Source organism: Epinephelus moara, chromosome 6 (genome assembly GCF_006386435.1).
Source record: "Epinephelus moara isolate mb chromosome 6, YSFRI_EMoa_1.0, whole genome shotgun sequence".
Taxonomy (NCBI): Eukaryota; Metazoa; Chordata; class Actinopteri; order Perciformes; family Serranidae; genus Epinephelus; species Epinephelus moara.
The window spans coordinates 29,172,568-29,197,172 of NC_065511.1; the positions used below are offsets into that span (position 1 = coordinate 29,172,568).

The window sequence follows — 24,605 nt, forward strand, 5'->3', positions numbered from 1 at the left end:
TTAAAGATTTCATCTATTGATATCTGATTGGGCAATAAATGAACCAATCAATCCATCAATAAGTTTTCTCAATGGATATTTAAATGCTTGACACTTGTGGCCCTCCATAACTAAGAGAGCAAAGAGCACCACAACTACCAGCCCAGAATGGTTGCTGATCTGTGAGGGAATATATCAAGTCTAACAGCACCCTCCTCTGGAGAAAAACAGACATGACAAGTTGAAATACATTTCCTGTTTCAGAGATGAGGTTTCCACGTGAAACCTGTGGTTCGAGACGAAAATTGACACTCAGACTCGAGACGAAACAAGACAAGAGGCGGAGGAGGAGGATCATCTGTACAGTTTTTGTCTCCTGTTTTATTTGGATGAATGAAACACTTTCAGTTACAAAAATGACTTAAAATGAACAACACTGTACAATGAACAAGTAGAGTTATTTTTCTTCTTTTTTTTTTGGTTTTCAAGATAAATACACTAAAAGGCTAACTTGCTACCACAAGGGAGAAGAAGGGGGGAGACAGAGAGGGAGATGGGGATTGGAAGAGAGGGGAGGAGGGAGGACGGGGGGGCTGCTCACAGGATGGAAGACACAAAGGGAGGTGTGATGGTGATACAACCATACCTGCACACACACACTCACATACACACACACTCACACACTGACTGACTGTTGTGACAGGGGGGAATTGAAGCTACGTGTACTAGGAAGTTGGCAAACAGTACACTACAGTTGACAGTCCTGTGTGGGGCCTTTGTTGCTGTCCAAACAAGGAATCTTTTTGTCTTGTTTTTTGCAAATTGCTGCAGCGAACCGCACCACTCCCACTTTCCAGCAACCCCCACCCAGTCACACACACACGTGCTCGCCCACAGGTGGAAATGTAATAGACAGAAGCCCTCCCCCTCTTTAACAGCTAACAACAAGAAACCACTTCCAGAGAAAAAAATCGTAGACTTCCCCTCGTCAATGTTTGACAGTTCACTCTTTCACACATACACACACAGGCATAGACAAACACCTGGGGGTAAAGGTCAGACAGATAGACGTTAGGACCAAACATTGGGTGAACCAAATGAAAAAGGGGGGGAGGAGGAGGAGGAGGAGGAGGGGTGGGGTGGGGGGGGTGAGAGAGGGCTGATGGGAGTCAAGCTGTACTCTCCGGCAGCACGAGCAGAAGGGACGAGAACTTAAGAAGGATCAGAACAGCTACAAAGATACCAAGAGAAACTTCATTATCATCATCATCATCATCGTCGTCGTCGTCATCATCATCATGATCATCATAATTATGAGAAGATTATTTTTCCAATGACAAATACTTAAAAATATACATTTCATCATCATCTTAATTATCATTATTATCATTATTATTATTCCCCTTTGGATAGCCGAGGTTAACGCTTTAAAGACCGGCTCGCTAGGTGACGGAGGAGAGAGCAAACAGGAAAGGGTTGGATGGATAGAGATAGAGATAGAGGTGAAAGATGCAGTGGAGGCTTTGTGTTGAAGAGAAGGTCAAGTTAGAGCTCTTTGGTTTTATTCTTTAACATCTGACTCGCTTTGCAGTGTTGCTGGAGAAACCTTTGGACTAAAGCTGTATTGTAGAAGAGAGAAAGAGAGAGAGGAAGAAGAAAGGGATGGAAGAGAGGAAGAGCATGTGTGGTGTGGATGAGAGTGGGTGGAGGAAGAAGAAGCAGCTTGTTTGTTTGTTGTTTTCTTTGCTCCGTTCGGCAAGTCTCACTTTCTCCGACAACAACTACATCTCTCGCGCTTCCATGTCCAGAGGTATTTGCTTTCTAATGGAGTTTTCATATCTTGACAAGTTCAAGCATTGATTCTTGAATTTTAAAGGAATACTTTGACATTTTTGGACTTCCTTGCCGAGCTTTAGATGAGAAGACTGAGGTAAATATGTAGCTACAGCCAAGGGATCGTTGCCTCTACTTAGCATAAAGACTGGAAACAGGGGGAAACGGCTAACATGGCATCATCCAACTGAGGTGGCAATCATGAATCACTTTGGTGATTCAAATAGTTTTGTTTAGTTCAGTTTGACATTTTTTCCAAAGCTAAGTGAATGCATCAGTGCTCACCGCATGCAGGAAGCAAACTCATCGCCATTCATATTCTCTATGTGTTGCTGTATTCTTCATTTCTTCATTTTCACTCTGTCGCTGGTTTAAAGTTGTCACATTAAGTACCAAACTGTTCATGTACAACCTCTGCTTTAAAGACTAAACGCTCAGCAGACACTTACACTATTTTGTAACAGTGTTATCACAGCATATGAGCCTTTAAACCAGGCAGTAATGTACTGTGAGTCAAGGCTGACCTTCGAACAATGCTCTCGGTCACCAGTGGGGGGAGCTCCACAGCTAAAAGCTACTGATTCAGTATATTTAGTTTAGTTTTAATATGGTGTTGAAGATTTTTTCACGTGTGCGGAGCACCCCAGTTGACAAAATCTGTCTACAAGTACCTCTAATGCTCAGTAATTTAAGGTGAGACACCCCAGGTGAAACATAGTTTTAATGCACTGGTCAATTTTGAGGTTTTGGGATATTTTGTCTTCTTTCAGACTAGTGGAAAGAAAACATCCAAAATAAACATTAAGGTGTTAATTTTAGTTCAGATTTATGTTTTGGAAATGTATGCAAAAAGCGCATATTTAATTATATAATGCCTTTTTGAAAACGGGTTCCAGAGTGCAATTTTTTGGAAACAGCACCATCTGCATTGTCATGTAAACTTCCACCTTCAATCACTAGGCATGCGCAAGAAAGTTAGCCATCACAACAACAATGGGCTCTGTTTGTGCTGCTCACCCTATTGAATTTATCAACGCTCCTCCAGCAAAGTGTAGATTTACTGTGGCAACTCCACCTTGTCGTCCGTGCAGACAAATGTTCGTGCGGCTGCCATTTTGTTTGTTTATACATCATTGCTCTTTAGAAGGAAGCGCATTTGCACAGTTGTGTGTTGTTTTACTACAAAGTCACACTGCCAACTACTGGCCTGGCATGTATACTACAGCGTTTTTGGTCATTTTTCCGGATCCGATTGTTATCAAAACGTTGTCGTCTGAACGAGGAACTTTATTCAAAATGAAAATGAGAAACGATTCTGTTTTTAGTGTATCGTTTTTGTGTAAACATGGCCTTAATGTAAATAATAAACTGGGTAATATCTATATGTTCACCTGGGGTATCTCTCCGCTACGTACTTCGTTTACACTGTACAAAAAATGTAAAAATGCCAATTTGCTGCTGGAGCTATTTTTTGGACTGCTGCAATGACTTCCTGGAGTCATGTCGTCTGCACTCTCAGCAAGAAAATTAGTATTTCCTAAAAGTTAAGCTATTCCTTTAAAGCTCCTTTTATAGATGCTGTTGTAAAGGTACATCTCTGAGCCTGTGGAGACGATGCGATTGTGTGGAGAAAGGAAAAGAATCTTCTGGAGGAAAGTGGAGTTTCCGAACACTCCAGCGGACCTCAGGGTTTTAGGGAGTGTGTGCATCGTGCTGGATCCCATGGCAGGGCATTGACTTTGGTATCATTCACTGGGGGGTATCCCCACCGGAGAGATCTACACTTTACATCCGGTCCCTCAAACCCTGAGGTTCACAAAAAAAAACAAAACAGAAGAGCCTCATCGGAAATGCAGCGGAGCTCTTCTTCCATTTCCTCTGAATGCACAGAAAACAACAAAATGGACTCTTGGAGTTTGATCACATGCACACCTCTCCCTCCAACTTCCAACGTCTCAACACACACCTAGTTGTGAGAAGTGTCTGGATGCGTCACCTAGCAACCCCGATCTCAGCCGTTCCCCAGCTACCTGCCCTGCGGCACTCCCTGCTACACATGGACATCAACTGGTCAATATGGCCCCTCATCAGGCAATGAAGACCTAAAGGCGAGAGAGGGCTCGGCGACCTTGGTGATAAAGTTGCTCTGAGGCATGAATCTTAAAGCTTTTTTCAGCCCAAAAATGGATCCAGATTTGATCCTAGATCTGCGCCAAAGAGCAGCTTTAAGCCCACAGTCCGTGTTTGACAGGGAGGGAGCAGTGAGGGACAGATACGAGGAGAGGGCTGTGTTCAAAGCTCAACACAGACAGCGGGGGGTGTTTTCCAGGGGGACAAGGTGTGTTTGTGTGTGTGTGGACCGGAGCATGAACCAGTACGGCCTTTTGACCTTAAATGGCACCTTCTGAAACCCACGGAGAAAAACTGCAATCCAGTTGCTGATCTGTTCCCAGATCAGTCTCAAACCTCTGTGTTTACCTCCATAAGGACAACGACCATAGACCTTTACTGTGTCTGCACCCGGCCACACCAACACACTGTTCACGTGTACCCTGATCCCCACTTGAACCCCGCATTTTAAAGCATTCATCTATTTGGTTTATCATCAAAGAATATGAGGTATATGATGAACTATCTCTCTTTTACATCCTACAGTGGATGAAGAAAAAAGTTTAAACCAACTTCTAGAGAAGTGGAAAGAAAAAGAGACAAAAAAAAACAAACCCTGAAAGAGACAAAGTGAGAAGTCAGAGGGCAATTTACAGCTGGGAATCTAAAATCACCCTCTCCTCTCTTGTCTCCTTCTTTCCTCTTTATCATGTAAAAAACTTCAGCCTTTGCCCCAGTTGATCTTCTTCTTTTGTGTTTTTGGTTGTGTAGCTGTAAAGCTTTCAGTGTGTTCTCCCTGTGGAGAAAATATCGAGAACAGAAGCAGCACCGCGTCTGAAAGAACACCTCATGCTGTAACTCAGGCAGTTTTTCACACATAAATCATATTTATGTGTTCTCCATCAGAACAGAATTTCAACTTGCCATTTCCTGTCTTATTACCAGGAGAAACAAAGGCTTGAGTCTGTCCGCAAAGCCTCTACCAAATTCATTTTCCTCCTTTGTCCTGGAAATAATGAGGTGTTCATCTGCACAGTGCTGCCTCTCACGACTGTGAGCTTCCTCTCCCCTTTAAGAGGAGAGTCGTCTCAGTGAGGAGGAGAATATCTTTATGGCTGACCATCCAATCAGCCATATTCTCTTAGTAAGTCCCTACAGGATCCGTGGTTGCATTTCTGGTATTATTTGGTTTAAAGAAGCAAGAAAGAACTTCAGTAAGGGGCAAAAAAAAAAAAAAATCCATCACAAATATATCCCAGAATATGAAAAAAGCACCTCTAGAAATAAATTAACAAATAAATAGCAAGGCAACAAAAAAGATAAGCAAAAAAACAACAACCCTAACCTGAATAAATAGTACAATCAAAAGTCTAAATCATCATTAATAAGAAGAAATAAAAAAAAGTCCAAAGAGAGATAGTTAAAATTTTTGGTCTAAAATCAAGTTATTATCATCAATGTTTTTTAGGATCTTTTTTTTCTCAAAGTCTTTTTTGTAAGTTTTTTCTTTTTAATACATTAGCGATAAGTAAGCAGTAGAACATAGATCTTTTTTCTACAAAATCTATAGAAGCACTAACAGATACATTCCGTCTAAGAGTCAATGTGGAGAAAAGGTTTCACCTTTAAGGTACAAACCCCACATCTAAAGTTTGGTTCGTGAGACGATTCTCGTATGTCGACTGTTTTCTGGTGTGGATCAAACCAAATATTCTTTGGATACGTTTACGTCCAACTCTCAAACCGTCAACTTGACTGAGGCCGCTGCTGTGTGTGTTATTCTGCGTCTGACATGTGTGTTAAGCCGTCTCTAGGGTCAAAATTAATGACAAGACATCACTGCAGACCCTTTTTACTTTTCTTTTTTTGGACCCATTCGGCATCCCATTAACACTCACACAGAAAAACGCAGTGTCACCTCGGACAAATTGACCCATTTCTGTGCCCTCATGCAGAGAAGGCAGCACATGTTCCTCTCTACTGTGTTTGGTTTGGTTCAGTATTTGGTTTGGCATTTTTAAGGTTTTGCTATTCAACTCTTTGTTTTTGGCTTTTTGTGTGTATTTTTTTATCTGCCAAGACAGTCTGTTTCTTTATCTAATAAAAATCTGGAAGCTAAATTTTCACAGTATTTTTTCCAACCACCTGATAAAAATCTCTAGCACGACTACGAAAAAAATAAGGAGCTCTTGTAGTAAGTAAGCGAGTACGTTATTCCAAATGAGTAGTAAGCACTAAAGTACAGTACATAAAACGGCATCAAGAGACACAGCAGAGATAAAACAATCGGAACCAACCAACAGAAAAATAAAAACAGATTTTTTTTTTTTTTAGAAGATTTCAGTTCAGTGAGGTCATTTGCGTTTAGCTCCATCCAGGACCAGAGAGCTGAGCTGGAGAGGCAGAGGAGGGGAGGAATTGTCTGTCCTTCTGTCTGTCCGCCTGTCTGTCCAATCCCTCCATCCATGCTACACAGTTTCAGAGTGGGGCGAATGCTGCAGCCCTAAAGCTAACAGACAGACAGACGGCTTCACCTCTTTCAACACCTGCACTTTGTCCTCCTCCCCTCCTCCCTCCAGCCACATTTGGTTAGGGTTCTTTTTGGTTTGCTTCTGTCATTCCTTGGGTTTGGGTTTTTTTTTTGGTTTGGGTTTATTTTTGGTATCCTTTTACAAAAAAAAAAGTGTGACGCCTTCTCCCCTCACTACAGTGTGTCCCTCCTTCGCCCTGCCCCAGTGTACCCTTCGTTCAGGGGGTTCGGAGTAAAGGATCAGTTCCCTAAATAAAGCTTCCCCCGTGGGTTTTTAGGACAGGCCAGGTGGAGGGGATTACCACCAGGGGGGCTGACGTCCTGTTCTCAGCCCCTCTGTGTCTTTATTGTGTTCACATGTCTTGGCTGAGGCTCTTTAAGAACAGCCCAGCCTTGAGAATGCTTTGGTTTCCATTTGAGAATTAATGGCAGTCTGAGGTGGAAAATGACAGTGAAATGTGATCGATGGAACGATGATAGAAACAGACAAATACTAGTAAACATGTCTAGACAGACAGGTGTCGGGGGCGTCTATGCTGATTGACGAGGCAGGAATGAGAGCCGGCTGTGACTAAACTTGGCTTTATTGACTTATTTAGCCTTCAGTCTCAATGGTTATTACTTCAAATCTCCAATCACGGCCCTATTTCATACTTTCAAAAATGGTCGACCACTCTTAACAAATGTCAATTTTCAGCGTGTGAAGTTTTTCCCAGGGCATGTTTCATTTAGCCACGGAGTCACCGATAATGGGTTATCTTTAAGAGTGAGGAAAGAGCGGTCTGATTAACAGCGCAAAATGTCACATGTTTAGGTCTTAACAAATTCATTCACACCTCGAAATCATCTCGCAGCGTGCCAACTCTATTTTGGATCTATGGCACTTGGTGAGTGTCTTTTCACCTGCGTCATCTCTGTTCCTGCAGAACAGTTAGAAACAAAACAGAAAGACAACACAAATGCATATGATGAGGACGATGATGATGATGACACTGATGATGATCACACTGCAGAAGCTAACGCTAAAACAAGCTGCAACAATAAATAGGAGTTGGATTGTAAAATGGCACTAATAAATAATTACAAAAAACAAATTCCAACTGTACTTCTCAAAGTGTAAAAAATAGATACTGAATAACAAGCCTCTGTCAAGGAAACGTGGAATAATAAAAGAGAGAGGAAAGCTATTCTATGCTCTTCGAACCAGAGGTAGGTAAAGAGACTAACGTGAAGATACAGCGGCAATCATTCAAACATGAGCTCTCGACTCATTCAGTAACAATCTTTTACAAAATTATTCAATATATCTAGCATGAAAACCTATAAGAGACACATGAGTTGACACAGACAGGATGAGTCGATGGCAGGATGGATTGGCTCTTGATGTGTGTGTTGGTGTGTGTGTGTGAGTAGCAGTAGCAGTAGAGTCCTGGTCCTGGATAGCTTCAGTATTTACACGTCCTTTGAATAAAGCTTTTCTCTCCGTATTTTTGGTTTTTGGTATTTGGGATTTTGGTATGGTTGTCGTTTTTTTTTGTTTTTTGTTTTTTTTTGTCATTGTGTATTCCTCCTCCGCCTCCTCCTCAGGTAAATTTTTGGTTTAAACTTATCCTCCCTACTCCTCTTCCTTCAGACCCGCAGCTTTTCGAAAATAATTTAAAAAAAGGGAAAACGTAAGCACAGTCCTCCTCTCCATTTTTTTTTTGTCCTTGCCGCCATTCCTTTGTCACATAGTAAAGTTATCTTTTGTCATTTTTGGTTTATGCACTTCGACATGCTTCTCCGCCGTCTCTTCCGTCTCTTTGTTAAAGAGTCATTGGTTTGTTTTCCCTCAGAGAGAAAGAGTGCAGAGGCACCATGTCGATATCACGTGTTATTGACAAAAAGGTCCCACGTTGCCTCCTCTCCATCGGTTTGGATAGATAAAGATTTTTGGTTTCAATCTTCCCCTTCTCCCCCCTTCTCCCCTCCTTCACTTCTCTCCCTCCCTCTCTCCTCTTTCATTCTGTGTATTTTTGGCATCGAAAGACTGGGAGAGAAAGAGAGAGAGAGCCATTGTGAGAAAAATAACGGAAGAAGAGCGCAAGAGAGAGAAAGAGATAGCTTTGGTGTGAAAGGCGAGGTTCTCGTTTCCTTCTCCCTCCTCCTCTCTGATTGGCCCTTGGCGCGGTCACTCAATCTTGGCCCCGCCCAGAGAGGGCGGGCTGTGTGCCATTTCGCTGGAGGAGCAGGAAGAGGCGGGGCTGGAGCAGGGGGAAGGGGAGCAGGGGGTGGGGCTGATGCTGCTGGCCGAGGGGAAGGGGGAGGCCTGGGAGGCTTTGGCTACGGCGGCGCTGACCATTCCGGCACCGGGGTTCTGGCCCATGTGGAGGAGGGCGGGGTGGTTGAGGAAGAGGGAGGAGGGGAGGCCCCCTGCCTGGCCCCCAGAGGCCCCCAGCATCACCTTACTGGCCCCCTCAAGACTGGAAAGAGGCAGCTGGCCACCACTGGCTGCTAGGGCTGAGGGAGTGAGGAGAGAAGAAGTGAGGAGAGAAGAAGTTAAAGGAAAATTCCACTTTTACAATATAGCAGGATAGTTTTTTGGTATTATTTTTAGCACAGTACTACTTGTCACTGTGTATTCCTCATCACCTCCTTCTCAGTAGGTTAATCTTTGGTTTAAAGTACTCCTCTTCTTTAATACCCTTTAGAAATTAAGGCCCCGTTTATACAACGATTTCAACTGAAAACGGTAAACTCTAGTTGCGTTTTGGCCGATTGTTTACACGACAGCGGCGTTTTGGGTGCCCGAAAACGCAACGATTCGAAAACGGGTTCCAGAGTGCAACTTTTTGGAAACGGCAGCGTCTCCATTGTCATGTAAACTTGCAATATGCAGTTCCTCTGAAAACGGAGACTTTTCGCACGTGCACATTATGGTTCCAGTCACTAGGTATGCCAACCGTCACAACAACAACAATGCCGAGCTCTGTTTGTGCTGCTCACCCTGTTGATTGGAAGTGAAGTGTAGATCTGTTATTGTAGCAACTCCACCTCGTCGTCCATCCAGACAAAGTTATCTGTGCATGCTTTCGCCATTGTGTCTTCTTTGTTTTGGTTTGTAATCACCGCGTTGTAGAGGAAGGCGCTTCAGCGCAGGCGCATGTCACGCCGTGGTGTTGCTTTGCAAATTTACACTGCCACCCATTGGCCTGGCGTGAATAGTACAGCGTTTCAGTAGATTTTGCAGGTCCGTGTGAACGGGGATCGTTTCAATAACGTCGTCATATAAACGCATAAGTTTTTTAAAACGCAAAGGACAGACTTTTCCGTTTTTAGAGAAACCGTTGTTGTCTAAACAGGGCTTAAAACTAACACAGTCTTCCACCCCCTTCTTTCGTCACATAGTAAAGTCTTCCCATGCCTTCTTACATATAAAATTCAAGGACTTTTAAAGGATTTTTCAGGCCCAATTCCTTAAAATTCAAGGACCTACACAGCGTAGTTTGAAACACAGATAAAGGTTAATTACTGTTACAACACTGAGAATTACTATAATGAGAACTAGCAGGCTGTACAGAAGCTCATAGACAACAATTCAAGAAAGAGAGAGGCTCAAATAGGTAAACACTTCATAATTCTTCTTCTACAGACGGCAGACAAAATCAGAAGAACTTAATTTTTGTTCTTTCACAAAATAAATTATTAGAAATTTTAATTCAAGCACTTACAATGACCCAAAACAACCAGTCAAAGCGGAGTCAAAGAGGAGTCTCTAACGCTGCTGTCAATGTTAGCCTGTTAGCTTGTAAACTGTCAAACTAGGCAGCGCTGATCAAATACAAATCATGATTCTGTTACTGCATTGTCTATTTCTTGTCTCAAATGTTTTCAGAAACCTATTTTAGTGTACTGTTTAGCTGTAAAATGAGAAAGTTTGCTCCAGCCGGTGGGCGGTGCTTTTGGCTTGACTGTTTCCGACATGCAGCTGGATCACAAACTTTCTCATTTTACAGCTAAACAGTACACTAAAACATGTTTCTGAAAATATCTGAGGAGAGAAATAGGCAATGCAGTAACAGAATCTTGAAGTGATCAGTGCTGCCTCATTAGACTGCAGTTCACAGAGTGATTGACATGATTGACAGCTGTGTTAGAGACTCTCTGGCTCTGACTTCCGTGAGCCGTGGTAGATTTTAACAAATGCCATTAGGGGCAGTAGGAGGAGGAGGAGAAGGAGAGGGACATACATTTTTCACAGACTATTTATCCTATCTTCCTCTTTCAGAATATAGTGACAGTTTCAGCGAATCTCTTAATCTGTTAAGTTACCAACTGTAGCTTAAATAGGAAAGACTCAGCGCTTTTGAGTGGTTGTTCTTCATTATGAAACCCTTTAATTTATGTGTTTGGTCTATCAACACTCTTCTGTTAGTCTCTTTCAAGTAAATAATTTCCTACAGTACCCCGCCAAGCCAGAGAACGTGCCTGAACGTGCTGCATTCAGCAGAGGTAGGTGGAGATAACCGTCACCACCTCTTTTAAATGGAAAGCTAAGGAGTGTGGTTTCTCTGGAAAAAGAGGTGCACCTGTCTGTTTTTTATGAGGAATCATTTGAGTGGGAGTTGAGAAACTTTTACTTTTTCCACACACAAACACAAAAAAAATTTAAAAATTTCCAGCAGAGAATAACTAAATATTATCTAATGTCTGTAGCAAGATACTCTTTTGGGATCAGATACAGCACAGCAACAGGTAAGCTTACATGAGTGGTCTGTTGTTATGGAAACAAGGTCGATGATTGGCTGTGAACACCGCTTCATGCAGCGCTTCTTTCATACACAAAATGTTTCATGGGAACATGGACTAATAATGTTTGTGATTGCATAGCAACAGCAATACACATAGTTTTTATCCATTGGAGAAGAAGCATTAAGCACCCATTGTACTTGAAGCGTCTGGTGGGTGCACTGCATTATGGTCTGTCAAGGGTACTTTTGGTAAAGAAACTGTTATTTCTGCCTCCTCAGTGATCGATCTCTTGGTGTGTGAGTGTTGAGTGTCAAAGTGGTGCGAAACAGTGAGTCCAAAATGCAGCTCTTGCTCTGCGAGGGTCTGATGTTTAAAGTTGACGGTTTAAATGTTCATCATGTCGATTATTGGTACACATGTTAGATATAGTGCATGAAACATCCCAGTGTTGCATCATCACGTGTTTAGGTGAATTTCTTTTTTAAGCATCAACACATTTGACCAGTGATGAGATGAAGAAATGAAAGGCTAAAGATGAGTGAGACACAGACAGACACACACATAGAAACTCAGCCCACACGTTACCGTAATGACCGTCACTCACACATACACACGTGATGGGATGGAGTCATGGATGTCGATGGTAACATGAAAAACTCTCCCTCTCTGCGTCTCTGTGCCTCAGCTGCTTTGGATGAGCAAACACCCTCAGCTGCCTATTCATCCGCGTCTCCAGTCAGTAGTCTACCAAGTGCGATTTGATTCACCTACCATGCATAACTGCATTACTCATCATCACACTTCTGTTTTTAATACATCTCGCTCCCCCCCTCTTCTCGTCCTGACGCCAGAAAGTATGATTAAAAATTAGCTCTGCTGACGGTGGTGGGGATTGTTTAGTGGTCACTTCTTCAGGATCGTGCTCTTATTTTTCTTGTGCTATTCTTGTGTTGTTCTCAAGTGTAGGAAGGTGTGTGAGAGGGGTTGCGTCGTGCACAGTATGTGTCTGAGTTTTGAGCGTGTATGTGTGTGGGAGGAAAATGTATTGCCAGGACATAAAAACTCTTCTCTGCGTATTTTTATGTATTCTGTGACCCTAAGATTTTCCCAGAGAGTAAAATATAATGTACACCACCTCAGCCGTGACCTCTAAATTATATTCTGTTTATCAGTGAGCTTTCTCTTTTTTTCCACTTGCCCGAAATAAACCCATTTCAGCGTCTCTCTTTCTCTCACACACCTTGGATAGTGGCCAGGGGATTGTTACCGAGGAGGGCTTGGTTCATCCCTGTGTTAACTCCCATCACAGTGTTCCTGTTGTGTCACACAAACACACACACATACCGCACCGTACATGTGCAAGCATATATACGAACACAGACAGGCAGAGGAGAAAAGGTGAGAAAAAAAGCAGGTTTAGCAGCAAGGACAAGCGGAGGGCAAATTTATCCCTGCACATATAATGAGCTGTGGTTTGCTGACAGCTGGCTGTACGGCTGTAAACAAGAGGTTAGAGATGCAGAAGGAAATAGAACATCTTGCAAAAACACTTATTAACTATGCATTTATGTTAGAAGTGATTCAATACAAGAAGACAGGATTCTGCACCAAACAACAGCACTGTATCATCTGCATGTGTGTGTGTTCATGTGTCTCGGTCGCATTCACCTCAAGTTTGCAGCAAAATCGGTGATGTAGTTAGACACGTCACCGTTCTTTTTACCCATACGCCATAAGCTGTGAACACAAGAACCACACACACAAACACACACAGGGTTAGAGTACACTGCAGCACAGGGGAAGCAGTGCTGCCCAGTGGCATGTTGGGATGTTGTGTGCGTGCATGTGTATACAAACAATCACTGTGTGTGTATATGTGTGTACAGTGCCATCAATTTAACTACAAACTGCAGGTGAAGCGAGCATGGTGCAGTGCAGTGTTCATGCTGTGCATGTTTATGGAAATGTGTGGTTGTGTGTAGTGGCACTGTGATTTGTGTGTGTTTAACCAAGAACCAACCCAGAGGAGGGAGCACATGAGGTCAGTCTGAGCTGCTCTGCACTGGCTTCCTGTTACATTAAGAACTGATTTTAAGGTCCTTTTCCTTGTATACAAAGCCGTAAATAGGCCGGGACCGAGCTACATTGCTAACTCCTAACTATTTGCCTTCAAGAACACTGCGATCATCTGCTGCTGGTTTACTGGAGCTTCCAAGCAACAGCCGAAAGAAAATTGGGGATGCAGCCTTTGTCATTTACGCCCTGAAGCTATGGAACACACTACTTATGGATATCAGGGAAGCCAGCTCGCTAAATATTTTTATGAAAAATCTGTTCACTCGCTTTAACTAGCTATGACTTTCCTCACACAGGTCTGAAACACTTTCTTTTTACACTTAACACTGCTGCAATTAATTTAAAATGGTATATCTTCATTGATTTTATGATTTGTTTTAAGGATTTTATTTTTTAATTTATGGTTTTGCTAATATTGAGCTATGATGCCTTTTCTTTGTGTTTTAGTTTCATCTTAAATTTAGTTTTTAAAACTGTTTTTAAATGTTCTTTTGTAAATTGCTTTGTGGGGCTGTTTTATATTCATTCTGCCTGGTTTCATGCGAAGCACTCCGTGAATATAACACCCTTGTTGTAAAGCACTTAGTCCCACATTTCTTGTATGAAAGTCACAATATAAATAAGTTTATAATAACAATAATAATAATAATAATAACCATAAATCATGTACTCTATATAAAGATAAAGCTTCCTCCTTCTGTACAAAAATGAAGCCCCAATATTCTTGGTATGGGCGCTGCCATCTTGTGCTAGTGACGTCGTTTGGAGCCAGAGTCTGTGCAGTAGCGATCGGGAAGTGGAGCTAACTAATGACTAAATAATCAAAACCAAACTGATCATAAAAAGACCTTAACTACCTAAAATGAAAGAAACCATCTTTGGGAAAAATGTATTTGACATGTACTCTGATCTTATAGTTTGGCCCATGTCCCATTCGCTAACATAGAGGGGGCAGGGTTTATGACATACACTGCAGTCAGCCACCAGGGGGCAATCCAGATGTTTCAGCTTCACTTTTGAGGAGCTGTCGTGTCGTCCATCTTTATATACAGTCAGTGGTTTAAATATTTTGCCTAAGTGTATTCAGTTGTGGTTGCTATAAAGCATATTGTAATTCAGATGAATCTTAAAGGGTTTCTCACTTACATAGTTGGGCAGATGTTGTAGGTTTGGTTTAATTAATTCAGGCTTTGTAATTCTTCTCTCAAAAGCCATCATTTTGAGATCTCTACTGCCAACCTAATATATTGCAGATGAATAGAACTTTGTCTGTTTTAAATGTTTTTTTCCTCCAGAAACTGTGTATTAGTTATTAGTTATTATCATTTCTAAAACACACTATTACATTTTAATAGGGACTAATTCAATAGTAGAAAGTAATTCCAGTTAAACTGTAATCTATACTGTGGTATATTTTGGACTAATATGGACATTGCTACTAAAGAGAGATTTTTTAATGAAACAATTTAAACCACATCTTAAACTAAATTCCCCTCCATTCTACTGGGATGGAGGCAGAAATCTCAGGGGCCAGGTTTGCTCAATAGAACTAGTTTGTACAACATGTTGTCTGACCTCGTCGGAAAGCAAGGCCGGCGTGAAAAGCCAGCCGTCACAGAGAGCGACGATGATTGTTGAAATGTGGAGATAATGGCAAACGTTTTCAGACAGTCTCTCCTTGAAGGCATTCCTAGCGCTGCACTCGTTTGTACACATGAAAAGAGCCAGAAATAGTTGTGTATGGAATAAAAAAAGAGGGCTAAGGGAAACTTTAAACACTGCCAGCTTTCTCTACTTATCACAAGTGGGCGTGAATGTTAGATTGTTAGTATCAAAAAGTTACAGATATTGTCGGATGTCAGAAAGATGTGTGGTGCAGTGCCATACTAATGAAGCACACTGGCCCCCTACAGCAACAGATATCTTAAAAACTGGCATAAAAGGAAAACTATCTGGCTACATATCCCACAGGCAAGTGGAAATGGGTGTTTTTTTTTTTTTTAGAATTTGGATGAACTGACAAGGTAAAATATTCAAATTTGCCCTGACCATATCTGCATATTGTGAACGTCTCATGGTCTCTTACCCTGTGTTAAGGTTGAGTGTGCTGTGGCTGGGAGTGGCTGGGCTGGCCGTGCTGCGGGGAGGAGGAGGAGTCACCGGGGAGGGTGCGGAGCTGAGGGAGGGGTGGGTGGAGGTGAGGCTGGAAGTCAGGGGGCAGACGGGGGACATGGTGGTCACTGTTGTGCTGAGACTGGTCACGGCCTGCGACAGCTGGCTGGACATCTGGCAGACACAAAGGAAAACAGATTCAGGTTTCTGAAACTACAAACAGCTGAAAAATGGGAACATGTTTATCATCAACTATTCCTCCAGATATTTACCATGTGAGGGCTGTAGCAGGGTGGTTTGTGCGTTGGTGGGGCAGTGGGGGGCTGGCTGGGCAGGGGAGGGGTGGCACTGGAGGGATTGATGCGTTTCTCTTTCTGCCGGCGGTTGCAGAACCAGACCCGGATCACCTCCTTCTCCATGTTGAGCTGCTCTGCGATCAGCAGGATCTCTTCTGAGGTAGGCTTCTGGTTCTGCGAGAAGGGAGGGAGACAGGAATTCACATTATTTCAGCAGTGCTATGTTTTAGCCACATCATGACATTAAAATGCTCTGCGGAAAAATCACGACTTAACAAATTACTGTCCAGGATTTAGAAGATGCTTTAAAATCGCTTAAGATGCCATTTTCTGTTTAACAATAATCATTAATCAGCTTTTTTAAAATTCTAGTCCTAGACCTCTGCAGATAATTCAGCTCCTGGTAAAAATAAAAATAACACTGAAGGCATTCTTTACAGAAGTTTCAGCTGGTTTTAATCTGAAATCCTCACCGCTAGGTACCCCTGAATCTCCCTAAATCTGACACACTGAACCTTTAAATAATGGGGTTTATGATCTTACCGTCATGAATGCGCGTTCCAGGGCCACGCGTACATTCGTCTCGATGCTGGTTCTCTTCTTTCTGCGGCGACCAGGAACCCCATCAAAGCCCAAAGTGGGAGAGGACAGGGAGCTGGGGCTGGGCAGGGTACTATCTATGGACATGGTCTCTGATGAAGGAAAGCAAACATAAAGACAGACTGAGTGTCAGACTAATTGCTGTATTCTTTAAGCACCTATTTGAAGTATAAATGTAAAGTACTGTTATTTTGATGAGGGCTCACCTGCATCATTGAGCCACTTCTCCAGCAGTGGCTTCAGCTTGCACATGTTCTTAAAGCTCAGGTTGAGGGCTTCAAAGCGAGAGATTGTGGTCTGACTGAAGTCGTTGCCATACAGCTTCCCCATGGCCAAACCAACATCTCCCTGGTGGAGGGATGAAAGAAGTGCAGTCAAAACACATCAAAGACTAAGAGACTGCTAATGGAACCTGCACATGCACACACTCACAGTAGGTGTCTCTCCCTACCTGTGTGAAGCCCAGTTTGATGCGTCTCTGTTTGAAAGTGCGGGCAAACTGTTCCAGCTCCTCCAGGTCACTGGGCTCCTCGGGGTGAGAGGTCACTGAGGGCACTGTGGTCACACCGCTCACCTCCACACTCTTATCTCGCTGTGGCAGGTGCAACGTCAGAGGAATGAAAGTGAGAACGAAGAGGGAGAAACAGAAGTGTTTGTTTATTGCTGGTGCAGAGGCTGTGTTTTCTTTTCCACTGACTAAAGCTTGAAAGTTTTCTCGTACCTGTGCTTGGAGTCCCATTCTATTTGGAGCAGACAGCAGGCTCCCTTGGTTTTGCTGAGGTAGCGAAATGAGATTTGGTGTTGATAGGAGTCCTGAGGAGGAAAAAAAAGAGAAATTTATCAACTATAATTACAACAAAAAAAGTATATTAACAACTTATTTCTGTCATAGTTCCAGTAAGAGGCCGACCCACCTTGCTGGCCCTGCTGTGCCGGTGGGAGGAGGAACTGGGCAGGAGATGGGAGCGAGTGGCCGGGCACCAACACCAACTGCTGGAGCTGCAGCAACTGCTGGATGTCCTGTTCAGTCAAGAGTGAATAGACAGATCAGAGAGAGAATACGCTTCTATTAAGTCATAAGGCTAAATTGAAGGCTCAGTCACATAAAATGTGTTAATGTGTTATCTCTCTCTACCTGAGGAGAGAAGCATATTTAGACGTGCTGAAAACATCGTAGTAGGAGGAAATATGTTGTTATTGTATGACAGATGAGAAAAAGAGATGGAAAATGTGTGCATTCGTGCAAGGTGGAAAGTATGAATCATGAAATATACGATAGACATGCAAGAAAAATTGTTCCATAGCTTGATACTGGTTCCTCAATCAAGCCGCTCACCAGGAAGTGGCTTTGATTGGCAGTCAGTACCTGGGCGGTAAGCTGGATTGGCTGGGAGAGGGTGAGCTGGGGTGGAGGAGGTGGGACACTTTGGGCTGTCTGTTCTTGTGTGCTCTGTCCCTGCCCCTGGGACTGCGACTGGGCCTGCTGCCCTGTTTGTCCCGCCTGATGCTGCTGCTGCTGTTGCTGCTGCTGCTGGGCTTGCTGATTTGCTGCTGCTGCTGCTGCGGCTGCCTGAGCTTGCTGATTGGCTTGGGCAGCTGCATGGGCAGCATGAGCGGCGTGAGCTGCACTGGACTGCTGCACAGCTGCAGCCAGGAGCTGCGCTTGAGCCTGCTGCAGCAACAACTGTTGCTGTGCTGGCAACAGTGCTGTCAACTGGCGAAGAGAAAGATGTGAGGAGACAGGAGAGGAGAGGAGAGGAGAGGAGAGGAGAGGAGAGGAGAGGAGAGGAGAGGAGAGGAGAGGAAATGAACGAAGGAAATGGACAGAGGGAGACAAAGAAGGAAACAAAGTGTTCAAAAAGCAGCACAAGTGAAGCAGCAGGGTAAAAGCAAAGCAAAGTGTGTGTCCAGGTGCATATTAAAATATTAAAAATCTGCCTTACCCCTGCTAGCTGGGAGCCGGTCAGCATGAGCTGTGTATGTTGCAGGGCCGTCTGTGAAGGGGTCGGGCCGTGAGAGAGAGGAAGGGCCGGGGACATCTCACCACATTCCTCCATCTTAGTCTGTTTGAAAGACGAAGAAAAGGGAAGCAAATGTAGAAGCATTAAATTTAAATATATATAAAAATGAGTTTTGCTCCACCAGAACATTTGCATCACTCCTTTACTGAAAAAAAAAAGTAATTACACTTCTCCTTCCTGACAAAAATGGCACCGAGTAACTATTAAAAAAAACACTCACAGCAAATTTAAAAAAACACAAGACAGGGAACCCCAGAACTTAAAACAGGTCAAAAACCAAAGCTAAAAACTACAACTACACAAGCTTACCTGGCTATTCATGATAATGATAGGCAGTGTTGATTATTTAAATTCAATGAGTTTTTCAAATGAATGCTTATAATCAGTCACAAGTACGCTGATGAGAAATGTGTCTCTATCTGTCCCAGGCACCAAGAGTCCACTCGTCTCTCTCCTAACACAAAAGGAGGATGTTTCCTCCAAGAATCAGGCATGTTGTAACTGGCAGGGGGAAGCTCTTCCAGCTTACTGTTTTGCATATATATGCAAATTACGACCATTCCACCTTTTGGTGAGAGTTGTAGCATTATAGATTTATTGCTATTCTCAGTGCGCTTTGTGAAGGGAGCGTGCCATCATACTCTCTGCTCTGAGCGAATTTGTTTACATTCAGTTGACACTGTATGAACCTTGACGTTGAACACGACAAAAGAACAATTGAATGCGCAGCAACGAATACAAAGCCGAGGCAGCTATACTGTCAATAAACCTATTGTGGGACGTTAAAACACAAAAGATGCACAAACAGAAGACCAGACATACGCACAGACATGCACAGGCAGTTAAGTGACACGGACACACACACACATGCACCCACCTTGCTGCTGCTCAGGGTGGGTGAAAGGGGAAAGGGGTTGACTTTCATTGACTGAGCCTAGAGGAAACAAACCAGACATCTCATCAGAAATGACTGCCAAAAATGACTTTAAAAGCATTCTGTTTAATTTAATCTATTTTCTTGCTCCTACAAATAGCTGATTTATCAACAGGTGTTCTTTTATCAATATTTGTCTTTTTTAACAACTGTTTTAGTGATTCATCAAGCAAAAAAGCTGAACCTTTACTGCTTCCAGCTGCTTAAATGTGAGGATTTGCTGCTTTTCTCTGTTTGATTTCATTGTCAATTGAATATGTTGGACTGACACCTTTGCCTCTGAGAAACTGACAAACATCATACAGTACCTTTTCCTGTTCATACCTCCATGTAAAATGTGCTTTAGCGATGCTGTGTTTAAATATGGTCATGCCAGTAAAGCTACTTTGAGGTGAATTTAAATGAATATAGACTAACGGACACATTAATCGAGAATGGAAACAATCAGCCACGTGACTGTCTGATTCGCGCTGATATCTCTTTTGGAGCATTAATGATGTAGGTGAAAGAGGAGGGAGATAGCCCGTAATAATCACAGGAGTCAGGCGTACCTGGTGATTTGATTCAGGTCCATTCCGCTCTGAATCTGCGTGGGAGGGAGAGGAAAAAGTGAGAAACTGATCACGTTAGAGCAAAAAGTCACGCACACACTACTGCGATTTACATTATAATATACAGCTGATTACATACAATAGAAATGTACTTTATATATCTGTTACTACATCTCACCTGTGCCCTCCAAGGGTGAGTCAGCCCCTACTTTCTCAACCTCTACTGGCTTTGACATCCTGATATCTGTAACAGGAAGACACACACACACACACACACACACATATAAATAAGTCAGCAATGTTGATTCTTAAATCTGTGTCAGACAAACAAAGAAATGCAGACAGAAGCATTTAGAAAGCAGGTGATCAGAATCTCGATGACGAGAGGGGAAAGAAGAGAAGATGGCCAGGGTGTTGAATATAGATAGGTTAAAGTGTTTTCAGGTCACAGGCCATGCCTACACACACTGTACACCAAACAGTGTGGCTGAATCATTCACTAGTTGAAACCTACCCACAGCCATTCATTCTTTCCAATTAGCGGTTTAACAAAAGAGTAGGTTGACCCAAGGTGTTTGCTCTTTCTAAATTTAACTCAAGTTGTTTACGTGGGAGCACCTTGCCACTAAAAGTGTCACATGTTGTGTGTCATTCATTACAAGACCCCATCACTTCCTGGTTGATACTGTATTGGGACAGTCCCATGGCAACAGCAGTGAAGACAGGGAGGCATGAAATTTAAGTCTTTAAATCTATCACAAAAGGAGTAGAGCATTTTGGCAGCAGAGAGCACTGGAAAGATGGGAATGAGGATGATTTTAAGAGTTATGGCGGAATATATTTGTGTGTGTGTGTGTGTGTGTGGTTTTGTTTTATTAATCACCCAATGGTATCATCTCACTACAAATCTTTTTATTTTTTGGAAACCACAAACTGAAAGACAACTTTTTGTTGTGTCCATTTGAAACCTTTTTTTCTCTCGCTCTTGTTCTCTCTTTCCCTAACACACACACGCACACACCACACATGCACGCAGAGCTACTTCCCTTTTGTGAAAACATGCAAATCCGCCCAACGACCAACTAATTATATCTGCCACCTGCATAATAAACTCTCAGTCTCCCTCCTTTTTTTCTCTCTCCCCTTTCACCCTTTCCTCTCCCTTTTATCTCTCCTCTCTTCACCCTGTTGCTTCTCTTGTTGCAGATGATAGCACGCTGACGCTGTCGCAGTTTTTAATTTGCCCATCAGCTTATTGTTGAGCTCACATCAATAAGACACACTATAAATACAGAAAACACTCTTATATGACTCCCGCAATGCCAACAAGTAAGTGGTCAAGCATGGTTTTCACCATCAGGGGGCAGCAGTGACACATGGAGAGGATGACCGCTCCGCTGACCATCACTGACCTGATGCCACTTTTAAATAACCAAACCGTCAGTCCAGTGCAGTTGTCATGAAGACAAGATAGAAACAATGAGCCACTCACATCCAGCAGCACGAGCACATTTGTTGCAGTGACACACATGTGTGAACAGTGGACTTTGGTACATGCAGTGTCTTTAGGGGAAGGGGGAAGTGGCGACCAGCTAGAAAAGCTCCACTCTGCTGCCACACTGGTTATAACCTTGGGTCAGGAAATATACACGCACACACTGACCGCAGGGTTTCCCTCAAATAAATGGACTTCTGCAAAAAAAGCTAATTTTGTCACCAGCCATGTGGATGCAAACATCTGCTTGGTCTTTTATTAGGGTCTTTGTGGTTATTCCAATATTACATACATACATACATACATACAGCTCCTGTTTTGGAATTACATGGCATTGTGGCTATTAGTGAAACTGAAAAACTGCCCGATGTTGCTCAATTTCCAGTGAAAATGTAAAGTCTTCCACTCATGATGCATGCATTAAAAAAAAAAAGAATTACCATGTGTCACCTGTATTACACTGAACTATCTTGTGTTCCAGTCATCAGTGTGTGCAGTGTGTGTACAGTAATACCAAAAACCAAATATAAAATGACTGTCCAGCTCATAAAACAGCTGTAATGTGAAGTTCCCAAAGTGCTGCCTCTTGCTCTGTACTGCCCGCTCGCAGGACACCCGGGGAAGGTGTGTATTGATTCATGGTTCAAAATGGCCTACAGACAGTAGCATGGTGGATAATGTGGTCAGTAATACAGTGGTGGGACAGTATATCAAGATGCTGTGTCTTTTTCTCACTTCCCCTCCCGACTTCCCCTTGTACCGGGTTGAACGCAGAGTGCTAAACCCAACACTTACTGTCAGCGAGGCTATTAATATTAGCCTGCTCTCTCCCTCTCTTTCACTCTATCTTTTAAAAACCTCCCTTTCTCTTTTACAACACATTGCTGCACACACACACACAGACGCACAACTAATTTTGCTTGACACAGAGCAACGTTTTTAGAATTTTAGTGATGTTGTTTAAATAAGTATGAGAATAAGAGGCAGCGTCTCTTAACAGTGGCTCGTTGTTCTACTTTGGTAACAAGTTAATTTACAGAAGTGTTTCTCAGACTACTTTGTTAAATTACTGTGTGTATTTCGTCCCTCATTAAGCTGTTATGCTAATCTCACAGCAAAGCTCAGGGTTTAACTTTGTTCCAGTAAGAGAAGAGGGCTGCATCATACTTGCTGTGTCTTAAACAGAGCAGTTTTAATGCTGTATAATCCTGTGTCATGAATAAATGATGCAATAGTAAAGGAACAAGGAACAACAGTGACTGTGCTCAGTCTGGACTGTTTCTGTTACTGTCCTCTGGGTATTTTGGCTGAGATGAAACTCCGCTGCAACTACCCTGAATCTCCCCCCCAACCCCCCCTCCCCATAAACCTGCACCCCACTTCCTGATTCAGGACACAACCCTGGCGCCAAGGGGGGTGTCTGGGAACTGGAGTCACCGCACCTACTAACTATGGATTTGAAAAACCAAGGGGTGCCCAATTTGATTGCAAAGAAACGCTTTCCGACTAAAACTGTGCGCCCAAGAGTCGACCAGCTTTAGCACATCTGGACGGGGGTGAAGACATAAGTTGATGTCAAAATTTGAGAATGAAAAAAGGATTTGAACAAATGTAAATAAATTAAAATAAGTGGATGAAGAGAGGCTTTAAAATTTAAGTGAAGAATCACAGCGGAAAAATCTAACAATAATTTAAAAAGCTACAAAGGTTTCAAAGCAGCATCATTACAGTCTGTGCTGCTGACGTTGTTGGCGGTTTTATCTGCATTAAGCTTCTGTCTGTCTTGTGAACTACACAACAAAATTACTACAATGATAAAACTGAGCTTTTAAAACACTTCATGAATAAAAGAAAATGCTGTTGGAATAAACAAGGATGTCACATTGTCAATGAGAACCTCCCTGACAGCACAAAATTATATAAATAAGTGAAAATAAATAGTGAGTAGTTGAGAGAGGTTGTAAATGCAGAAGGCAAGAAGACTACACTGACCTTACAAATAATTAATATTGAAATTCCTCATTTATTCACTTATAATTCTGGCCTAAATTAACAAAACTGTGTAATCAATTTTTAACTAAGCAAAATGAATTTCTGACATTTTCGTTCTCACATGAACCCTCTAACCTATTACACCAATATTGACCTTTGTTTTATTTGTACTGAGATCTAATGTTGTGCGTTTTTTGCAGTATGGTGCTCAGGATGCGTCACTCTGGCCAGAGTAATGTACTGAAGGTCACAGCAGTGACCACATCAGGTTACGATGTGACTCTGTGATTTTTTAGTCCATGAATCACTCCCTGATAAAAATGAAACATGTAATTTTTAAGAAATCATATCAGGACATCAAGGGCTAAGAAATATGAGCTAATTGACATTTAAACATTGATTTCTGGTAATTGGTGAGTCATCCAAAAACCTGCTGCGCTTCTCTTTACGACTCGCTGTCGGTCAACTGAGACTGTGTCTGACACTTTCTCTCAGCTGAAGCTGACCACCAAAACAAGGCCGAGGGGCAACAAGAGTGACATTTCTCTGCTTTGTTTTCATACATTTTAAAATACTGACAATGGCAGCTATTTGAGGCATTTCCCCTTTTGATTATCTGTCTTTTTTAAAAGAAGTATCTTTGTATCTAAATGCTTTCAAAATGTGTTTTGAATTAATTGACATACATTTCAATTTCAAAATAGGCAAAACAATAATCAGTGCAACCCCCCAAACCTCCCACACATACACACACACACAGAAAGTTAACCCGGGTGTCAAAGTTGCACGGTAAGAAACCTTATCAGCTAAATATCTATAAACTGAAAACAAATGCAACACTGCCGCAGTGCTAGACACTAAAAAGAAAAGGCGTTTTATGATGACAAATGAAAAATAATCCCAATATACAAAAATACTGACTGCAACACAGGTTTTTCATCACAACTGCATTTTAAAAGACATTTCCAAAAACTTTCTTCTACTGTATTTTTCTCAAGCATTTTTAGCATTCAGTATTCAGTATAACCACACACACACACACACACACACACACACACACACACACACACACACACACATAGGCATGCTATGGGCTGGAGAGGTGGCTGACCTTTCCCTCTGCATGCGACAGGCGTCCACCCATCCATCCATCCATCCATCCATCCATCCATCCATCCACCCACATCTTTCTCTCCGTACCACCTCTCTCTTTGATGTTCTCTAATTAGCTGAGCTTGTTAGACCCAGTGGCATTAATCAACAGTGAAGACACAGTTCTCTTCCTCACACACACACACACACACACACACACACACACACACACACACACACACACAGTGCCCTCT

General features: G+C 42.5%; 1 protein-coding gene across 6 annotated transcripts in view; it reads right to left on the minus strand.

Annotated features, from left to right (window-relative positions):
- Positions 1–335: 335 nt before the first annotated feature.
- pou2f2a (POU class 2 homeobox 2a) overlaps positions 336–24,605 on the minus strand; it is a 49,857-nt gene continuing 25,587 nt past the window's right edge. For 2 of the 6 annotated variants that reach the window (XM_050047369.1, XM_050047370.1), the window contains exons 2-14: positions 19,951–20,016; positions 19,773–19,807; positions 19,165–19,221; positions 18,210–18,329; positions 17,181–17,286; positions 16,988–17,079; positions 16,718–16,858; positions 16,473–16,614; positions 16,210–16,358; positions 15,643–15,840; positions 15,345–15,544; positions 12,851–12,919; positions 8,763–8,950 (exon numbers count right to left, since the gene is read on the minus strand). In XM_050047369.1, coding sequence (XP_049903326.1) covers positions 8,908–8,950; positions 12,851–12,919; positions 15,345–15,544; positions 15,643–15,840; positions 16,210–16,358; positions 16,473–16,614; positions 16,718–16,858; positions 16,988–17,079; positions 17,181–17,286; positions 18,210–18,329; positions 19,165–19,221; positions 19,773–19,807; positions 19,951–20,016 — 1,418 coding nt within the window. In that variant the 3' untranslated portion in view covers positions 8,763–8,907. Of the gene's footprint in view, positions 8,951–12,422; positions 12,497–12,850; positions 12,920–15,344; positions 15,545–15,642; positions 15,841–16,209; positions 16,359–16,472; positions 16,615–16,717; positions 17,080–17,180; positions 17,287–17,632; positions 17,981–18,209; positions 18,330–19,164; positions 19,222–19,772; positions 19,808–19,950; positions 20,017–24,605 lie in introns of all 6 variants that reach the window. The other 4 variants (XM_050047366.1, XM_050047367.1, XM_050047371.1 and 1 more) reach the window with 3 other exon arrangements.